The sequence below is a fragment of the Ruditapes philippinarum genome, unplaced genomic scaffold, assembly GCF_026571515.1.
Source record: "Ruditapes philippinarum isolate M1 unplaced genomic scaffold, ASM2657151v2 ctg5091_1_1_1_1, whole genome shotgun sequence".
NCBI classification, from domain to species: domain Eukaryota; kingdom Metazoa; phylum Mollusca; class Bivalvia; order Venerida; family Veneridae; genus Ruditapes; species Ruditapes philippinarum.
The window spans coordinates 53,917-74,578 of record NW_026859477.1 but is presented as its reverse complement, the minus strand read 5'-3'; the positions used below and the strand labels follow the sequence as shown (position 1 = coordinate 74,578).

The following is a 20,662-nucleotide window of genomic DNA, read 5'->3' as shown; positions in this document are numbered from 1 at the left end:
GGTTTTTGTATGAAATAAGGTGAGAAAGTAAATTTTAGAGTGGTTTAATATAATGTTGCTTTCAGCACATTTATTTTGTGATTAACTTTGATAGTTGAACTATGTGCATCATAATAGTAATTATATTGAAATCAGACCAAAGAGAATTTAATGTTAAATTTCTTCAGAAATATATCTACCTCTAATCAGGTTAAATATTATGACACATTGTTAAGATACATATTGTTTGTTCATGCAACATGACTAAAATACACCGTGGTCATAAAATATGTAAGCAATAAGAATATTCACATTTAAGACCACCCCGCAATTAAGACCACTTTGGACCAGTCCCAGTGGCGGTCTTAATTGAGGGTTTTCACAATACTTAAGGCCCTGTTGTGTCATGCTGACACGGGTGTGTGTATGTTTACACTTACGGCATATTGAGGACATAAAAGGTCCCCAGTTTACGGCAGTACCTTTTCCCCAAACCTGCATTATGTTTCACAAAGAAACCAATATATTCTGATAATTTAAACATTTCATTTTTTTTTAGATAGAGAAATATGACTTGCACGAAAATGACTATTACAAATATATTCAAGAGTACAATTGAATATACCATCAAGTTCATCAAATGAATTATCATCATCATATGATGAAACACTATACTATCTGCATATATGTCGCATTAATATCACCGTGTATATCATCTTCTATATTTAAATTCTAAATGTGTTATGTAACCACAAAGTTCGCTCCCTAAAGTGACCTATTCGCACTTGTTTCTGGCTGGCTGTGACATTTCACTAGCCTGGGTTACAGTCTGTCGATTTTTTATGTGTGTCTCTTTTGCAAATCAACTATGCATTCATTTAGAGTGTGTATGATACTATAATAACCACATACGAATACGGAATAATGCATATCTGTTATGAATAAGCAAAAAGAAAATGTTATAAATAAGCAAAAACTATATAAGGCCTGAATCCAAAACTAACAATTCACCTGTCACGTGTGCTTACGTTAAACTTGTACGAAAACACGACACCTGCTGAGTTGCGGAAATAAGCCGAGCTATCGGAAATATAACAGAGTGGGAACTTTTGCTAGAACTGAGTACTCGTTCGAATAAATTTTTAAAAAAATCTTTCAATTCTGAAGAATAGTGTTACTGAATTGCAGCCCAATTTTTCAGTGAATGAATAGGCATTAAATTAGTGCTAAATATCCTGTTGGTGAAACAGAGTACAATGTGCATCCATATTAGACTGTATTTTGAAGTTTAAACTATTCACAATATAGCGGTAATTACAAAAGTCTCAGCTTTTGATTGTTATTTGTATGCATTACACAACTAAAACAAAATAGTGAACACAGTTTAAGAGAATAGTATGAATAAAAGTGTATTACAATGATATCTTGAAATGTGCATGTATGTATATATATGATATATGTATATGAATGGATTTGTTATTTAAGAAAAAGAAATAAAAATTGCATTCAATAATCTTTTATCTTAACATGTTAATAAATACTTAAATTCTACGTCATAGTATTAGTAGAAAGTTATTAACAGAAATACATCTTCATATAAGAACACCTCGATATTTAAACAGTGAACCATATATTCAAACCTTCAACGTCGGTAAACATTTTTTTTCTAAAACCCACTGATGTAAATATAGGTTTTATTATATCATCAGTTTCTTTTTTATTAGAAAATTTATAAAGGCATGTACACACATTTATACAGCCGATGGCTATTCACTTTGCTATGTTTTATATACGACGGTTTTCCGCTAAACACTCCTGAGTTATCATATAGTTCCGCCAAGACGGTATGGACACGGGAACTGACAGATTCATTCTGGATTATTAGATTAAGGTTAAGCCATTTTATTTTATCTTTTCACTTATTTTTGTGGATAATATGCTAGGCTGTGCCATTCTATTATTTTTTTGTGCATTTCATTTTTCCTTTTTACTTATTGTGAGAGTATTATATGAATTTCACATTGGCAAAAAAAAAATGTTCAAACATTTTGAAACGAAAAATGTTGTTACATGTAATTTTTGTGTTAAGTAAAGAAATTCCACTAAGGTCTGAAAATCATAAAATTTGAATTTTTGATATAGATCAATTGTAGCATTTAAAACAGAAAGAAATGCAAAATATAGTTAAGACATATACTCAGAAATAAATGGAAATCATATATTTGTGCTATTCTTCGCCCGTTTTGAGTGAAAAGCGTGGCGTGGAACGTTTTCCAATTTTGGGTCACTCTTTGCCATTAGAATATTTTTTCTGGAAAATGGAGTGAGCGAATGATTTGAAGTTTCGAACACAAGCTTTTAGTTATGAACTTCATCAAATGGAACATTAATCTTGGAGAATAATCGCCAGCCCCGTTATGTCAAAAAACTTTAGTGAAGCCCCTTCAATGAATGTGTCTAATTGAATAAAAATATGAATAAAATGAGTATAGAATGCTGCGTCCCCTATAACTAGACATGTAAAGTTGGCCCTTTTTTTAAAAAAAAAACTGCCAGTTTTTTAATGACGCTGTACATTCATATTGTGACCTACTAAAGTGTGTACAATTCTTATTATATCTACTTTGTATCAAGTCAAAACGTGTCAATGTTATATTTACAAAGATACTGTGTAGCAATTGTCAACATTTTTTTAGATCAAATTGAGCACAGTATATCACAGTTTACGATACATTTTTATTTTTTAAAGAATATTACAAATGCTATAGCATTTAAAACATAAGATATTTCGTATGTGAAATTTGAAGTTTTGGTTGGGTGAAATTCACCATCAAGTGTCAGATGGGAGTTCGGAGCATGTGTAAGAGAAAGGTTGAGATTAAAAGAAGCAGGTAACGTATCTAGAATGAATGATCCATTCAGAATGTGTATAAAATCTAAAAGGTAAAAAATATCCACACATTCAAACTAGGCAAAATGTAATGCACATTTGGGATGCGCATTAATAAGGAAAAGGAAAAACGGTATCCAGCTATCCTCACCTTTTGAATACGTATAAAATGGTAAAAGAAAATAGTATCCACACTCAGGGTGTGTATAAAACAGAAACGGCAAAATATACGTTTAAAGTATCCATCCATAAAGAGTTTATATGGAAAAGGAAAGGCAAAATGATCCGCAAATTCAGAGTGCGTATAAAACAGGGAAGGCAAAATGAATCCGCAGATTTAGAATGCGTATAGAATAGGAAATAAAAATGTATTCGCACGTTAAGAATGCGTATAGAATAGGAAAGGCAAAAAAGGTTCCGCAAATTCAGAATGCGTATATATAGAATAGAAAAGGCAAAACAGATCCGCACATTCAAAATGTGTATAGAGTAGGGAAGGCAAAAAATAGATCCGCACATTCAAAATGTGTATTGAATAGGACATGCAGAAAAGATCCGCACAATCAAAATGTGTATAGAATTGGAAAGACAAACGATCCATTTATTAAAAATGCGTATAGAATAGGGAAGGCAAAAAAAGATCCGCACATTCAAAATGTGTATAAAATAGGAAAGGCAAAAAAAAACCCGCACATTAAGAATGTGTATAAGACAGGAAAGGCAGAAAGTATCCGCACTTTCAGAATGTGTTTAAAGTAGGGGAAATAAAACACAAGAAAAGTGATTGCATGTATAAACAAATGCTAGATGAAAAAGTGTGTTGCCTTGCGAATTGTTATTATTCGGAAAGGGTGAAAGCAATGCAAAGGGATATAAGGGGGGTGTAGTTTATAATTACATGTATGCATACCTCTGTCATGGTAATATTTTCTTTATCAGTCATTGAGTGTTACTAACGATATACATTTACATTAACATCAGAGGGTATTTTATATGTTTCTAAACCATACACGCCTGTATGACTGTTATAATTACCAAAACAGCAACAACAACAACAACAACAAACAGTCGTTCTTGGAGAAATCTATTTAACAATCTGATTCATTTAATGATAATTTTACTAAGCAACAATGCCTTTTTTTCCTGAACGGATCATAACAGTAATCTGAATTTAATAGGGGCATAGGGGACATTATGGGGGTGGAAAACTAGGAATATTGGAAAAAGCTTCTTCGCAGTGAATCAGCAGGGATTTTCTTCTTTTCGTTTCTTTTCTTTTCTTACATAATTTTTTTTGTAAAAAATCCGAAAATTATCAGGAACTTTCACAAATAAAAACGTTTTGTGCTTTCTTTCATTTTATAGAAAATACATGAAGGAACTTCGTTAAATCATTATATGCGATATCAATGAAAATATTGAAATATAGGAGCAACAGTATAGAGTCTTAATTATATAATTTTTTTATTGAATTATCATTTTCCTTCTTACCTTTGTACAGGTTAAAATAAGCATACGATGGGAAGATGTCATCTATTTCTACATACTTTCACTATCAGTTTGCTGTGTCTTTCCGTCCAAATTATCTCCTGCTTAGCGGATACATGCCAAGATGCCGAACAAGAAGCAATACACAAGTTTTATAAAGGTAAGACATTCTGTTGTTAATAATTTTCCATCATTCCTAGTAAATGATTTTTTTAATATGACAAAGTCAGACACGTATGAAAAAAGTCCTAACTTTATTTATCTAAAAAATTGTACATAGACAACATAATGAAAAAAAAAAGCTGTGGTTAATTTTCATAGTGACCACAGCTTCTTCTTTTCATTTTAAGTTTCAGTATACATTTTAACCGAAGGCATTTAAATGTTGCATTTGATACATTATAAGTGTTGTATAAATAAATAGATAGATAAATTTATTTCGGTATAGAATACATATAATGGACATTAAACACAACATGGATGGTTCAAATATTTAAAACATACATGAGAATAAATAAGCCGTGACGTGCACGCCAGCACTAAGGATAGAACAAGAACAAGAGAGACTCTTTTTTCCATTGTTGTCTGTCCCCTGTGTTGGTGGTAAATGCCATATAGGGCCAATATCCAGTGTAAATAAATACTTTCAATTAAATATTGTCGCAGTTAGATTGCAATTATTTTAAAACCGACTAGAATTACAGCATTGTATCACATAGTTCGAGTTTAAACATAATAATAAATATACTCTGAAGCAAATGATAAAATTATTAAGCATTAGATATTTTGCCTTAAGACAAACTTCAATAAAATAATACTATTTATTATTCAATTATATTTTTTTCAGGAGAAATTTCCGAGCCGTACAGTTGTGTAGATAAACATGGTATTTCACATGGAGAGAAATGTAATAAGAAATGCAATGCAATCATGACTTATGTTGGAATATATGGGTAAGGCACCTCAGTCATTCTAATATATACAATGTACATGTATGGACACGTTGTATTTTTGTATAGACGCATTGTATTTTTGTATAGACACATTGTATTTTTGTATAGACACATTGTATTTTTGTATAGACGCATTGTTTTTTTGTATAGACGCATTGTATATTCTTTAATTCAAAATATAAGTGAATTCATGTAGAAAATACTTACAACTACTCTTGTATAGAGTTTATTGATGCAATATTATAAATGAATGAATGAATGAATGAATGAATGAATGAATGAATGAATGAATGAATGAATGAATGAATGAATGAATGAATGAATTAATGAATGAATCAATCAATCAATCAATCAATCAATAATGCACATATGTATATGATTGAAACTGGGAAATTTGCATATTTAACTACGACAGACCGGTGTGGGGGGGGGGGGGACATTTCAACTTCATAAATTCCCGATTTCATCTTCGTGAATTCATAATTTTAATTTTATGAATTCATGCTTTCAACATGCGGATTTCACAAATTCGCGATTTTAACTTCGTTAGTTCAGTTTCGCGAAATCACAATTTCGCGAATTCATGGAGATGAAATTGTGCATTCGTATAGATGAACCCGAGAATTCAAGACGTTCGTATTTGTTTCTTCAAAAAAGTTCAAGTACACCAAAATTATATTTGAATTTAGCTGTTTGAATGTCCGATGAAACGCTACTACTACTTATAATAATAAATGTACTTGGACTCGTAACAAGATTTTATTTTATATACAATAATATATAAAATATTATTTGCTGATATTAAATCAATTTCAGATGTGATCCAGCATTTTTAGATTTACAATGTCCATTAAGAAAACAGAGAAAACGACGCTCGTCACATTCATTAGAATCTGAATGTAACACGCAGACGACTTTTTGCTCGCCCGAATACGAATACCGCACCATAGACGGCTCATGTAATAATATGCTCAACCCTTTATGGGGCAAGTCACATAGGGCTCAAAGAAGGGACTTGCCAAATGCTTACGATGACGGTAAATATCATTTACAAGATTTCAAGTATTTCATTGGTCAGAAACTGACGCATAAAGTGCACTGACCAATGAAAAAATCCGAGACAAAGAAGAAGAGCTAGCTGAATAGGTTCCTTATATATTATATAAAAGAATCCAAAATTTCTGTCGACATACGAACCAACAGCGGCCAGGGCAATTCACTAAATGTCAGTGACTTTCACCACTCGGCCGTGATGGGGGAAAAGAAAAAAAGATATACATGTAAGACTGGTTGGTGAAATAGTCTAGATCTGCATGTATTCTAATGATAACTAAAAGGAAGCAAATAATTTTAAGGTTTTTTTTATGGTACAGCTTTCAGCTTTGCGTATGATAAACCCAAATGTTCAGTAAGTAAAATAGTGAATCATGTCTCCTTATTTTTAAAATTTGATAGAATATATTTTACCTTTTACATACATGTATAATAAAACGCTTATATTTGATCTAGCAAAGGGTAGCCCACGGACAATAGGCTGCAGCGGCAAACTGCCGAGTCCACGCCATATAAGTAATATTATACACAGAGCAGACGACAATATGGTGTTTGATGAACGGTTAAGTTACATGATGATGCAATTTGGACAGTTTCTCGCTCATGACGTTGTTCTAACTGAACTTATTAAAAGTAAGTGAACAAACATTTGATAAAAATGTGTCACAAGTAATGATGGTATTCATTTCCTCTTACGTGCTTTTGATACAGCTTTCTTACCACTACTTTCTGGACAAACAAGTTACTTGTTATAAAAATTGTGGTTGGACTTTAAAATAACATCGCCTATCGAAATTTTTCTCCAGATTTATTCTTAAAGTATATTAAGTTGGTTGGATAAGCATATACATTCATAGCAAAATATTATCAGATGTAGGAAGTTTGTGAGTTTCTGTCATCTTTGCTCTGAAATCCGAATGGGTATTAATGTAAACTTGGTTGTTATATTCGGCTCACTTTGTTAATTTTGTATTTCTGACATCTTTGTAACAGTTGTAATGTAACTACTGCAGAAGTGTACTAAACACAATCGTTTTCTGGTAACTTTATTTACGTCTCCTGTCTCCAACTAAAAAAAGATGAAACTTTCTGGCCCGCACGGGGAAAGTTATCATTACTCAAATTTTAAATTTAGTAATGTATTGATGATTACTAATTTACTTAGTCCTCTTCGTGCTGGAAGCACATAAAGCCCTATTGTTGATGATTATTGCTACAGTAATTTTCATACATTTTATAGGACCTGATGGAGAGAACCTTCAATGCTGTATGGACGATAGAGAAAAGTAAGTAATCGTTGATGTTGTTTAGTTAATGAATGTATCTTTTTCAAGAGGCTCATAGACCTTTGACGAAAGCTCTTCAAAAACGTGCGTTATTTTGTCGTTCAAAACCGAAAAAAAATATCACGGGACAATTATTTTTACTACATTTATCGAGTTCTCTGTCGAGTTTTTTTGTTGGTTTATTTATTATACAGTATTTATTTTAGTTCGATTCTGTAAGAAGGTACATGTATAAGGGTATTCATAATGCTTCACGTTTGTAACGTAGATTTTCATTGGATAATCGTGACGTTAATAAATTTATAGTATCTTATGTAAAGCTGCTGTGAATATATGAAAAAACCTCACTTTTTCTCTGAAAAATGAAGCTCGCTGTATAAAAAATTCGTAATTACTATCCTGTCAGTTTTATGGCCATATATAAACAGTTTTTTCCATACAACCTGTCAAAATTTTTATAAGTAATAAAATATACTAAGGAATCTGTTCCAATACTAAGTATGAGTGAGTGGTAAGTTTCTAGTTCACGGAAATAACTTGCCCCTAACGAGGTTTGAAACCTCGGCTAATGAGTACTAAATAATATCTATAGCTTATTTAGAACATTTGTGTATACAAAATTTTAGCTCGTTTATGTTAGAAGCTATAAGCTTATGAAACAGTCTCGAATACGTTCCTGGAACCTTCCTGGAACCAACCAGTACGAGGCAATGAGTGAAAAGTTCTTTGCTCAAGGAAACAACGACTTGCCCCTGACAGGATTTGAAACCACATGTCAAGCGATCCTTAGATTACTATACCACTCGGCCACGTCACCATTTACTGATTATTAATGTTTCTATTAAACATGCATACTTCTTTAACCACACAAAGATGGCACTTTTTTTTAATCTATGTTTTGTTGTTTCTACGAACAGCCCTGAATGTTTCCCTATAAATATTCCATTAGATGACCCCTATTTTGTACCTGGTGGATGCATGAGCTTTGGAAGATCTTTGGCTAGAAGAGATTGTGATGGTAAGTTATTTTCTATTATTTTTTTATAATGCGTAATTTGTCCAGATTCAGACATCCTTCTTATGAAAAACATAAAGTATACCCGTCTATTCAGCCAACATTGAAGTAATTTATCTTGTTTTACTGCAAGTTAGATAAATATGAGCAAATTCTTTGAACTCATAACCCACACCTCTCCCTCTTTAGTATTCATGATACATATCACTTTATTATTTTAAAGCCTTTTTTTATATTTTGTACCTAAGAGTATAATTATGAAAATATTATTATGAAAATATAACGGTTTCAATCCAAGGGATGCCGTTTCATATGAAATGGCATAAAAAGCTATTTTTACATTATTGAATGACTCTTTGTCATTCATTTAACGTTTGTAATATCGAAATTCAAGTTTAGTAGAAAACTACAGAAAAACAGAATAAAATAACTTTTCAGATGTACGTCAACAAACAAACTCCCAGACTTCCTATATTGATCTGTCTATGATATACTCAGAAACTAAAGAGAAATCCGACAGTCTTAGACTATTTGAAGGAGGTAAGTGTGTCACAAAAACTTAAAATGCTAATATTGTCAAATTATATTTATTATACTGTGAATCACATGAATTTCTTATACTTATTACTTGTAAATTAAAGGGGCTCCACTGAGGCTTTTTGACTTGACGGGACTTGAAAAATATTTTCCCAATTCGATCTATGTCTAGACCAATAAGTTTTGTGCCTATTTTCAGACCATTCCCTCTCCCCGTTTTTTTCACACAACCATCATTATATTTTGCAAAATAATCCAAAAGTGAAAAACGTTTAAACGTTTTTCTTTCAAATCGGGCTTAAAATCGCACAGAAAATTGATTTTCGATTAAATTCTGATCACAAAATTTTCCCGAATTCTTTTCAGATTTTTTTTTGCAGTTGCTTCACTTGATTAATGTTAAAATTTTCATTTTTATTTTTAGGCCTTTTGACCTCAGTGGAGTTCCCTTAAAAAGAATTTGACAGGATTACTCTTTTATCTCTTCATTAGTGCGGCTTTACCGCTCTTAAAAAGGGTTGTGTTATGACATTTAAGTGGATATTTTGTCTTTATTTCTACCCTGTATGAGGCCTGGATGGTAATAACTCGTCGGACTTATTGTATAAACATACTGTATTGATAATGTGTTTGCGACCAGCATGGATCCAGACCAGCCTACGCATCCGCGCAGTCTAATCAGGATCCATGCTGTTCGCTTACAGACCCTATAACAAGTAAAGAAATTGATAGCGAACAGCAGGGATCCTGATTAGACTGAGCGGATGAGCAGGCTTGTCTGGATCCATGCTGGTCGAAACCCATTATGTTGGTTTTGTCGTGACGCGGCTCAAATATTAAAAGCTTAATTTATAATATATTGCCGAGTGCCTTGGTTCAAACCCCGATAGGGTCATGCCGTATTTTTTCTTGAGGAAGAAACTTTACACTCATTGAAAAGCATTTGTTTTTTATTCTATACTTTTATTTCAAGAACTGACTGGAGAATGGTCCTATAATTTTAAAGCTTCCAGCACAATCAAAGTGAATTATTATTAGATTCTGTATAAACTAAATTGAGTTATCATTTTTACAGGTAAATTGAAGAGCGTAGGTAATTCTAAGCTAGCGGTTGATCCGAAAGACGAACTTTGTGAACTTAGACAACCACAAGATATTCCACACAATTATTGTACACGATCTGGTATAAATTTATTCTATTTAAACTTATATTTGACAATATTTACATACATATTTAACAATGCGCCAACGCAATTACCGGGGCCGGCAAAATCTGAATTTTACATACTTGACCGTTTTTATGTAATAATTTCATCCATTTCTGAACGCGTCCGTATGATATTTATATGGCACATTCCTCAAAATTCCAACTTGTCCGAACAGACTGTGGGACAACTTGGACAATACGGACAACTCAATTTGCCGCCCCTGGCCGTGACATATGTCACAGGGCCATATCAATGTGTTAATGTTATAGGCTGTTCGTCAATGTTTGTCTGGTATTGTACACCATAGATTATGGCTATAAAAGAGCTTTAAAACAGAAATAAAATGAAAACATTTTCAAAGTTATAAGTATGTTTATAACAAAAGATGAACATAATTAGGAATTCAAGTGAGAAAATGTGGCATTTTTAGGAATCGCCTTGAATTTTTTTATTTTTTAGGAATTTTAGCCAAACTAAAAAAAGGATTTCTTAGGAATTTTAGGGATGCTGGACAGCCTGTTATGTGCTACATGTAACTATACAAATTAGTTCGCGTGTCGATGTCACTGTGATTTTATTAAAACTATAAATGTATTAATTTGCTAGAAGATCAGGTATATTATGACAGCATCAATCATTAAAAGCAAGAAGTTCATTTTTCAAATACCTGTATAGGGAGGGGGTGGCTATGAAATGTTTCTAATTAGAATAGTTATGTTCCTTCTATTGTTGAACTAAATAAAACTACTGTATTTCAAATAAAATCTCGGAGTTGCAAGTGATAGAAATTTTCTTCCGAGAAGGGGCATAACTCGAAGAAAATATATGCCACTTTATAACAGCAACTTTTTATAAAACTACTTTTTTCTTTCTTTTTTCTTATGTTCCTTTCTAATTTCATATTTGTTAACCTTTTCCCTTATATAAGCGTGTTTCGACGGCTTTTTGCCCCCCCCCCCTTTTTGAGGCCTCAAACAGTGAAAAAATACCCTATTTAGGCCCCAATCACTGTTTTTCGATTGAGAAATGTTGTTTAAAAAGTGACCACTTTTTTGCGGCGCCCCCAGCCAATGTTACATCAGGGGGTTGCCAGAAGGGGGATTTGCCCCCCCCTTCTCAATTCATTGAGAAAAAACAATGCAAAAATAGTGATTGTTGGCAATTTTGAGACGTCCCCCGTTGCCATGGTAACAGGAAGTTTATGATACAGAGGCTATGGTCTAGTCAACACTTGTGCCAAGTTTCATCAGTAGTGAAGCATTTTTTCATAGTTTCATAGCAGTTTGAACTTGTTACAGGAGGCTTTTCAATGAAAACGGCCATTTTTCGCAATATGCTCATGGGGTAAAAGGTTATCACTGTTAAACTGCACTAGTAATATTGTTAAACTGTACTAGTAAAACTATGCAAGGTAATCAATATTTGTTGTTATATGATGTAATAATGATTGTAATATCACTAGGGGACGAACGAGTGAACGAACAACCCGGCCTTTCATCCATACATACAATTCTAATGCGCGAACATAACCGCCTGGCAGAGGGATTATCTGCCGTTAATCCTCACTGGGAAGATGAACGCTTGTATCAGGAAGCGAGGAAGATAAACATTGCCCAGTGGCAGAATATAGTATACTCCGAATATCTACCATTAATACTCGGGCCTCTTGTTATGAGAGAATATAACTTGGATATTGCGGTAAGTTGAGCTTAAGAAAATTATTATCATCATTACTGACTATAAATGCTTATCTGTTGTAGGCTATCAGTAAATATTTATACGCTTGTGCCTAAATTTCTATAAATTTAATCACGGGGACCCAGTTCAGTGTTGGGATAGTGTGAAAAGGTCATTCTAGAAAAAAAATATATACTGTATATATAATATATAGACTATATTATATATACAGTATATATTTCTTTCTTGAATGATTTTTTACACTATCCCAACACTGTGCTGGGTCCCTGTGAGTTTAATGTGCTACCTTCTGATAAGAAATAATGAAAATATTATTATTATTATTATTATCATAAATAATTGCAGGTAAAGGGGAAGGTAGCCATCCGTCCGCCTGTCTATTTGTCCGTCCGGACATCCGAACGCCCTTCTTTATGAGTAAGGTGTATGCGTCAATGCACAAGTTGATTTCATGGTTTTATACCAAATTACGCCTTATTAAGGGGGTAAAAAATTGCTAATGAGATCCGAAAATTTTGCTTATGGTAGTTTTCGAGATCAAAGAAATAACACCATAACATAATGTCGCCCGTCAGTCCGTTCATTCGTAAAAACTGGCCTTGCATTTAGAATTACAAGTGCGGCTCCATGACTTTTTTCTAAGAGGGGTTCAAAAATTTAACAAGGGTAAATGCTTATTGTAGAAGGGCGTTTGGAAATAAACTAGTTTTCCTGAGGAGGAAACAAGTCAATGTGTGGGCGATTTTCACTAAAATTTTTTTAAGTTGATATCCACATCTCAGATGACCTCTACATACTAGCCAAATCCCCAGGGTGATGGTGGGAGGGACATTGAGCTAAGTCTTCACAAATGCTATAATATATAGGATATGCTTTTTATTCTTTCTAATCCAGTTAACATTCTCAATCCTCGTATCGGCAAATTTCACACAAACCAATGAAATAAATAAATAAAAAAATTAAATAAATAAATAGATAAATGAATAAATAAATAAATAAATAAATAAATAAATAAATTAATAAATTAATTAATTAATTAATTAATTAATCAATTAATAAATTTTCATTTAAATGAATATAAAAATAAATAAATTTTTATTTAAAATAAATAAATAAATAATTTTTTAATGCATTTTTATTTAAATGAATATATAAATGAATAAATTTTTATTTAAATAAATAAATAAATATTTTCAGCATTATGGATATAAAGACACTTACAGTCCTCTAGTTGATGCTACTATTTCTAACAGTTTCGCGGTTGCTGGTCTTCGTTTTGGTCATACCCTCATACATAGAGAGGTTTCCATGATGGCTAATGACGGGCAGGAGTTTGATTCACGAAGACGTTTACATAACTTATTTTTCGACCCAGAGCTTTACCATACTAATGACGGCTATGGATTAGAGCAAGTTCTGCTATGGACAAGTTCAACCCAGTGTCCCTTCAGTGACAGGTACGATTCTTGCAAGTACAATAATCGTTGTAAAATAGCATTTTATAGATAAGAAATCTTGACAGCTTGTCTGTAAAACCAAATCCCATTTTCATCTTTAAAGGACACCCTGTTAAGAGACACATACGCCTAGATCACTTCAGTAAATTGTTTGGCTGCCGTAAAGACCGTTTTTTGTATATCAAATAGAATTTGATTTCAGACATTTAAAGCCAGGCGTTCAGACATTTAATCTAATTTTGGATATTTAGAACAAGACGTTCAGACATTTAATTAATTTCAGACATTAAGAGCCAGGCATTCATACATGAAATCTAATTTCAGACATTTAGAAGCCCGGCGTTCAGACATTTAATTAATTTCAGATATTTAGAACTAGGCATTTAATTTTATTCAATTTCATACATTTAGAACAAGGCGTTCAGACATTTAATTAATTTCAGACATTTAGAGCCAGGCGTTCAGACATTAAATCTAATTTCAGACATTTAGAAGCCCGGCGTTCAGACATTTAATTAATTTCAGATATTTAGAACTAGGCATTCAATTTAATTCAATTTCATACATTTAGAACAAGGCGTTCAGACATTTAATTAATTTCAGACATTTAGAAGCCCGGCGTTCAGACATCTAATCTAATTTCAGACATTTAGAAGCCCGGCATTCAGACATTTAATCTAATTTCAGACATTTAGAAGCCCGGCGTTCAGACATTAAATCTAATTTCAGACATTTAGAAGCCCGGCGTTCAGACATTGACATTCAGACATGAAATCTAATTTCAGACATTAATTTAGAAGCCCGGCGTTCAGACATCTAATTTAATTTCAGACATTTAGAACCAGCCGTTCAGACATTGCTCTTCCAAGATCACAACAACGACTCCATGGATTTAGCCTCGCTAAACGTGCAAAGGTATGTAAACACGTGCAAAGGTATGTAAACACATGAACAAAAATATATTATTTATTGTAAGTCATATAATCGGTGAATTATTAAATCTTCTCAAAGGTAAAGGTCATGATTGTGAAAAACTGGCCGTGTTTTGTACATAAGTTTTATTCCTGTATGAATTTTGGAAAAAAAATGTAATGAACAAGTGCTAGTATAAGAGGTCAAAGGTCAAGATCAGACATTAATGTCAAAAGTTATAAAATAATAGCACATTAATGGTCATGTTAAGTCCATATATTTGTCATTCATTGACAAATTTTAAAAATTTAGTACTTGGCTTAAGTATGTTGTACGTAAACAGAGTGTGATGTGTGAGAACAACTTGAAAGCTCAAAGGTCAAGGACACACTAACACGTTAAAAGTACAATTTCATAAAAGAACATTGATGATTGCGTTGGTCATCAGTTCTGTCGTTTATTGATGGATTTCTGAAATATCTACGCATAATTGTGTGGGGAATAAGCAGAATTGTCACGCCCATACGCCAGCTACAAAGATAAAAATTATACATGTTTGTCAAAGATTTGTCTATAATTCATTCATAGGTGTTCTTAATAATTTGGCACATTGAGAATATAAGAACGTAACTATATTGTTAATGTTTCTTCAGTCTTGAAACACACTTTTTACAGGAATCACAGACTTTATGTTAATCAAAGGTCGAAGTCCTTTACTGGACCCAGCTTCGGTAGCTTTGACTGTTTACATCGCCAAGCGTTTTTACATGTTCACTGTTCAAAACCTAAAATTGAAAATTATAAATTGAAATACAAGTACAGTTATCGTGAAAATCACCCAAACCCGTGCTAAAGGCCACCTCTGAGGCAATCCCTTATTTGATTATTAAAAGTTACCTCCAAGTAAAGACCATTTGTCTTTAAAGGACATGTCTGGCCTCTCCCTTGGATGACCTTTGTTAACAGATTTTTTTCTCGACGAAGAAGATCGCATGACCTTACGTGGAAGGTCAGTCTACATGGCTTTATTCACGATTTAAAAAGGTAAAAAATAATCAGAAAAAGTGTTTGTTTGTCATGCAAGATCAAATTATACTTAACAGAGTGAGAACACAACATCCAATTTGTCACGAGTGGTCTTGCAATACAAAGAAACCCACCCCCCCAAAAAAAAACAACAAAAAAAAAAAACAACAAACAAACAAATATCTCATATAGGCCTATGTTACCTTAGATTTACTATATTGCAACTTCAGTTCGTATTAAGATCATATAAACATACAAATTTATATTCGAATACGTTTCAGAGGTAGAGATCATGGCATACCGGGATACAATGCATTCAGGAAACAATGTGGTCTTTCAGACGTGACTCATTTTGGTACAGATTATGGAGGACTTGTTGACCACGATCCACATATTGCTGATCTCCTTAGCCAAGTTTACTCGTATGTAAATAGTTTTCAATATTTTTCTATCAGAATTATCATCCTCATTGACTCTAACTGATGCATTCACAATATTTGTTTTATCTCTATGTATTCCGCTTCCGTGGACTTAAGCCATTGATCTATTCCGCCTCCGTGGACTAAGCCATTGATCTATTCCGCCTCCGTGGACTAAGCCATTGATCTATTCCGCCTCCGTGGACTAAGCCATTGATCTATTCCGCCTTCGTGGACTAAGCCATTGATCTATTCCGCCTCCGTGGACTAAGCCATTGATCTATTCCGCCTCCGTGGACTAAGCCATTGATCTATTCGGCCTCCGTGGACTAAGCCATTGATCGTTTGTATGAAACAAGTTTCAAGATACATACTGACTAAATAGCGAACAATGCGAACCATGATAAGACTGCACGGATAATCTCGGTCTGCACGGGTCTAATGGGTAGAATCTGCTATCGGCAGCAGATAAAGGTTGATTTACCTGAAGCTTTGTAGCCAACTATTTTGGTAAAGCTTGACTTAAAGCAGCTTGCCTCCAGGTTCATGCTAATTTTGATGAAAAGTTTGACAAATGATAAAGTGAACAAAGAAAGTAACTTACACTTTGCACTCGGCAGTTTCATTCCACGTAAAGTACAAAAAAATATGCAAACAAATCATTGACAGCGTTATTCAAGCAATAGAAATACGGTGATAAATACTGCAAAGTCAGTCTTTAATCGTTCATATGATACATGTAAATCATTACTTGAATCTTGAATCTGTTTTACTTTTCTTAAATTCCCAGTACATTTTTTTTAGTTTGATTATCTGGAAATATTTGGCTCATTTGGAGGTATGCAGCTTTAAAACAGTAAAGACTTGTATTTTCAATAACGCTATCATTCTTAACATAAGCGCTAGTATGTATACTGTGTCAACATCTGTCCGACAGGCAACATGGTACACATGTGAATATATTGTTTAAAAAAAATTATTGTAAATATGGTGATGAAATTGGTAACTTACTTTATAAACGAGATATACAATTGCTTGCCGTTTTATTTTAGATGTCCAGAGGATATTGACTTATTCACAGGGCATTTAAGTGAGCGTCGTGCAGCTGGGAGCATTTTGGGTCCCACGGGTCAGTGTATTCTTGCAAAACAATTTAAGCGACTTCGGGATGGGGATAGGTTCTTCTTCGAGAGAAGGGACAGCCATCAGCCATGGATCGGTTTTACAACAGGTAGATATAGTGTCAGCAACACGCAATATACTTATTTAAAATGAAATATGATGCATTAAACAAGTTTGGCTGAAACACTGAGCCTTTATCTAGATCAAAGCGCTGGAGGCACTGATTTTGGAGTGTGTGTCTGCTTTTCAATGTCTGCCAAAGGTTTTCTATCCTCAAACTCCTGATAACATAGTATTTCATCATGTTATATTATTTCTATATCACAAATGAAATAAAAAAGCACGATTACAAATACAAAATGAGTGGGACAAAATATTTGTCAGAGAAAGAAAATTAGTAGAACGATGAGTTGTGTTTGTATGGGAATTAATAGCTGCCTTTCACATACAATGTTTTAAAATACATGTGACAGGATCTGTTACACGAAATATGATATTCTTCTGATGACTTTTCATGTTTTCTTAAAAAAAAAACTGTCACAGAATTCCAGGATATTATTAGTTTTTTATTCTACAAAAGAGAAACAAAACAATCTTTAAAAATGCAATTGCTTAAGTTAAAAACTATAAAGACTCGTAATGATAAAGGTTTACAAATATTTTTTTATTTACTCTGGGTGAAACTTTACAGTTTTCTAAATAGTGCCATTTCTTTAAAATCATCACATTTTGAGTAAAATATTGAAATAGTCAGTTGATTCATACACTAACATATTCAATTATTCTTTGTGTTATTTTTCTTGTCAACGTACAAAAGTGTAAGTGTTGTGTACAGTTACAATGTAATGTAACGTTTTCCACGAACTGCATTACATTTATCGGAGGGAAATGTTATATACGGCTAAAGACGGTGCTAGAGTGCATGCGAAATATTATACTACATAATTATACAGATTTTGTTGAACAGGGGCCGAATTCACAAAGCTCCTAAGGGAAAAATTTAAGATTCTAAGATTTTCCTTAAAATACGTTAGATTTCCCTTAGTTTTAAAGAATTTCCTTAGTTGCATAAAACTCCTTAAGACAAAAATAAAATTAAGGAATTTCTTGCCTCAGGGATTTTTGACTTCAAAGTTTAGTAGGGAGTTTCCTTCAAGATAAGGAAATATTTCCCATAGAAACTAAGGAGTTTAATGAATAAGGCCCCAGATCAATCCAAACTGAGCATGCGATTTTCACCTATTTATTTTTGTTTCATAGCTGCGGTTGCATGTAAACACGTTTAATTTGATAGAGGAATAAAAAGAATCATTATATAGGGAACAAATTACCACTTTATGGCTAAATCCAAAACATACGATGAAAAGGAAATATTTTCCTTTCATATAGTGACGTCACAAACACCGTAGTGTTAGTGAACAAGATTTGTTGAAAAGCTATGTAGATATATCATTTGGCATTTTTGAATGATTATCCTTTGCTCTAACATTGCATATATTTTATATTCAATTTCCAGCTGAGCTTATGGAAATAAAGAGAGTGAAGATGTCAACACTTTTATGTTTGAACACTTCATTTGAAAGCATTCAGGAAAACGTGTTCCTACAGCGTGATGTTCATACACGGTATCATTTTAAATTCACATTTACGTTTTGTTATTTTTAATTTCTTATTAATTTTCCCTTTTGTGTGCGGGGGGGGGGGGGGTTGATGTAAGTTCTAGAATTTATTTCAGCTTATCATCTTGGTTCAAATTTCAACCTGAACAAGGCAATATGCCAAACATGTTCCAGAACTTGTGCATTGGCAAAATGCATTGCCTTGTGAACTTCTACAAAAATAAATCTTGCCATTTGGGGATTTAAAAAAAAAACCGGTCTCTAAAGAAACTGCCAATTGCAGAGCTTAAATATTTTGAATGTAGCACAACTTTTGCGGCTTTTCGAAATATGTGTTTTAGAGGCGACATAGCTTAGTTAGACTTATATAGGAAGACATTTTAAACTTTCTTGAAAATTTATTTTACAGAACTCTGATATTAATCATGTAACATTGCCTAGTGGACTTCTTATAAAGTTATATAAATGATAACCTTATTGACAAAATTGCTCCAACCAAATGTTAACAAATGATATACTTACTGTTATAAAAATATTACCCTTTTAAGTAAAAGGGCAATATTGAAAAGGTTGAGTGTGTGTTTGAATGATCCTGTTCATGGGCGATACTAATAACAGCAAGCTATCGTCCACTACCCCTAGCACCGGTTTTAGCAGAATTCAACATTTATTCATGGAAGTGGTGAAATTTGAATTCATAAACATCCGTGAATGTGTTCATATGACGGTTATCATGGAACCTTCAACGAGACATGTTTTTGTCATTCCATGAAAAGCGTCGTATGGTCACGGAGATAGGTAATCCATCATGGCCCTCTTTTTTCATTACAGATTTACAAAAAACAATGTGAGGAGCTGCAGTACCCAATTTGGTATCAATTTTAATCTCTGGCGAGATCGATTTTATTGATGTAGATATTAATTTTGTTCAAGTTAGATAATAATAAAATCCAGGTGATGCCAGTATGTCTTTTCTCTTTCATTTTCCCTTCTTATATGTAAATGGTCGGTCGGTTAAAAATTTTCAGTAGCAGTTAGCAGTGACACAGCACGTGAAGTTGGCAGTAGCAGTAGCGCAGCAGTAGCACAGCAGTAGCACAGAAATAGCAGTACCAAATTATAAAATTTGAAATTGGCAGTAGCAGTTGCAGAGCAGCAGCACAGCAGTAGCAAAATTTGAAGTGACGTTGGCAGTAGTAGTGGCACAGCTGTAGCAAAATTACAAAACGTGAAGTTGGCGGTAGCAGTGACACAGCAGTAGCAAAATTATAAAAATTAAATTGGCAGTATCCGTAGCAAAAGCACATCACTAGCAGTAGCAAACTTATAAAACGTGAAGTTGGCAGTAGCAATGGCACAGCAGTAGCAAAATTATAAAACGTGAAAGTGGCAGTAAGAGTTGCAAAGCAGTAGCAGTAGCAAAATTATAAAACGTGAAGTTGGCAGTAGCAGTAGCAAAAAATAAATAAATAGAACGTGAAGTTGGCAGTAGCAGTGACACAGCAGTAGCAGTAGAAAATTATGAAATGTGAATTGGTAGAAGTAGTACATGTATCACAGCAGTAGCAAAATCATGTAACGTGAGGCTGGCAGTAGCGGTGGTGCAGCAGTAGCACAGCAGTTGCAGTAGCAAAATGATAAAACTCGAGGTTGGCAGCAGCATAAGCACAGAAGGAGCAGAAGCAAAAAAAAAAAAAAAAAAAAAAAAAAAAAAAAAAAACAAAAACAAAAAACGTGAAGTTGGCAGTAGCAATGGCACAGCAGTAGCAAAATTATAAATCACGAAGTTGACAGTAGAGAAGTGGCACAGTAGTAGCAGTAGCAAATTATGAAACGTGAATTGGTAGTAGTAGTAGCACAGCAGTAGCAGTAGCAAAATCATGAAACGGGAGGCAGGCAGTAGCAGTGGCACAACAGTAGCAGTAGCAAAATGATAAAACGTGAAGTTGGCAGTAGCATCGGCACATTAGTAGCAAAATTATAAAACGTGAAGTTGGCAG

The 20,662-nt window shown here is 33.4% G+C and overlaps 1 protein-coding gene across 1 annotated transcript; it reads left to right on the top strand.

The window, feature by feature from the left end:
• The first annotated feature begins 1,786 nt into the window (after positions 1 to 1,786).
• On the top strand, positions 1,787 to 19,626 carry LOC132756643 (peroxidase-like). Its single transcript, XM_060747762.1, has 16 exons — positions 1,787 to 1,870; positions 4,371 to 4,517; positions 5,205 to 5,310; positions 6,127 to 6,347; positions 6,820 to 6,996; positions 7,604 to 7,649; positions 8,567 to 8,667; positions 9,103 to 9,204; positions 10,277 to 10,384; positions 11,872 to 12,107; positions 13,305 to 13,564; positions 14,396 to 14,479; positions 15,784 to 15,924; positions 16,974 to 17,152; positions 18,560 to 18,668; positions 19,494 to 19,626. The coding sequence occupies exons 2-16, from the start codon at positions 4,388 to 4,390 to the stop codon at positions 19,570 to 19,572; spliced, it is 2,079 nt and encodes a 692-aa protein (XP_060603745.1). The 5' UTR covers positions 1,787 to 1,870; positions 4,371 to 4,387; the 3' UTR covers positions 19,573 to 19,626.
• The last annotated feature ends 1,036 nt before the right edge of the window (positions 19,627 to 20,662 follow it).

What these genes read in the sequence shown, in the direction of transcription:
- LOC132756643 (XM_060747762.1), top strand. Translation starts at nt 4,388, where the DNA reads ATGGGAAGATGTCATCTATTTCTACATACTTTCACTATCAGTTTGCTG. An exon ending in TCTTAGACTATTTGAAGGAG is followed by an intron (nt 9,205 to 10,276) that starts GTAAGTGTGTCA and finishes TCATTTTTACAG; the next exon opens with GTAAATTGAAGAGCGTAGGT. An exon ending in GCCTCGCTAAACGTGCAAAG is followed by an intron (nt 14,480 to 15,783) that starts GTATGTAAACAC and finishes AATACGTTTCAG; the next exon opens with AGGTAGAGATCATGGCATAC.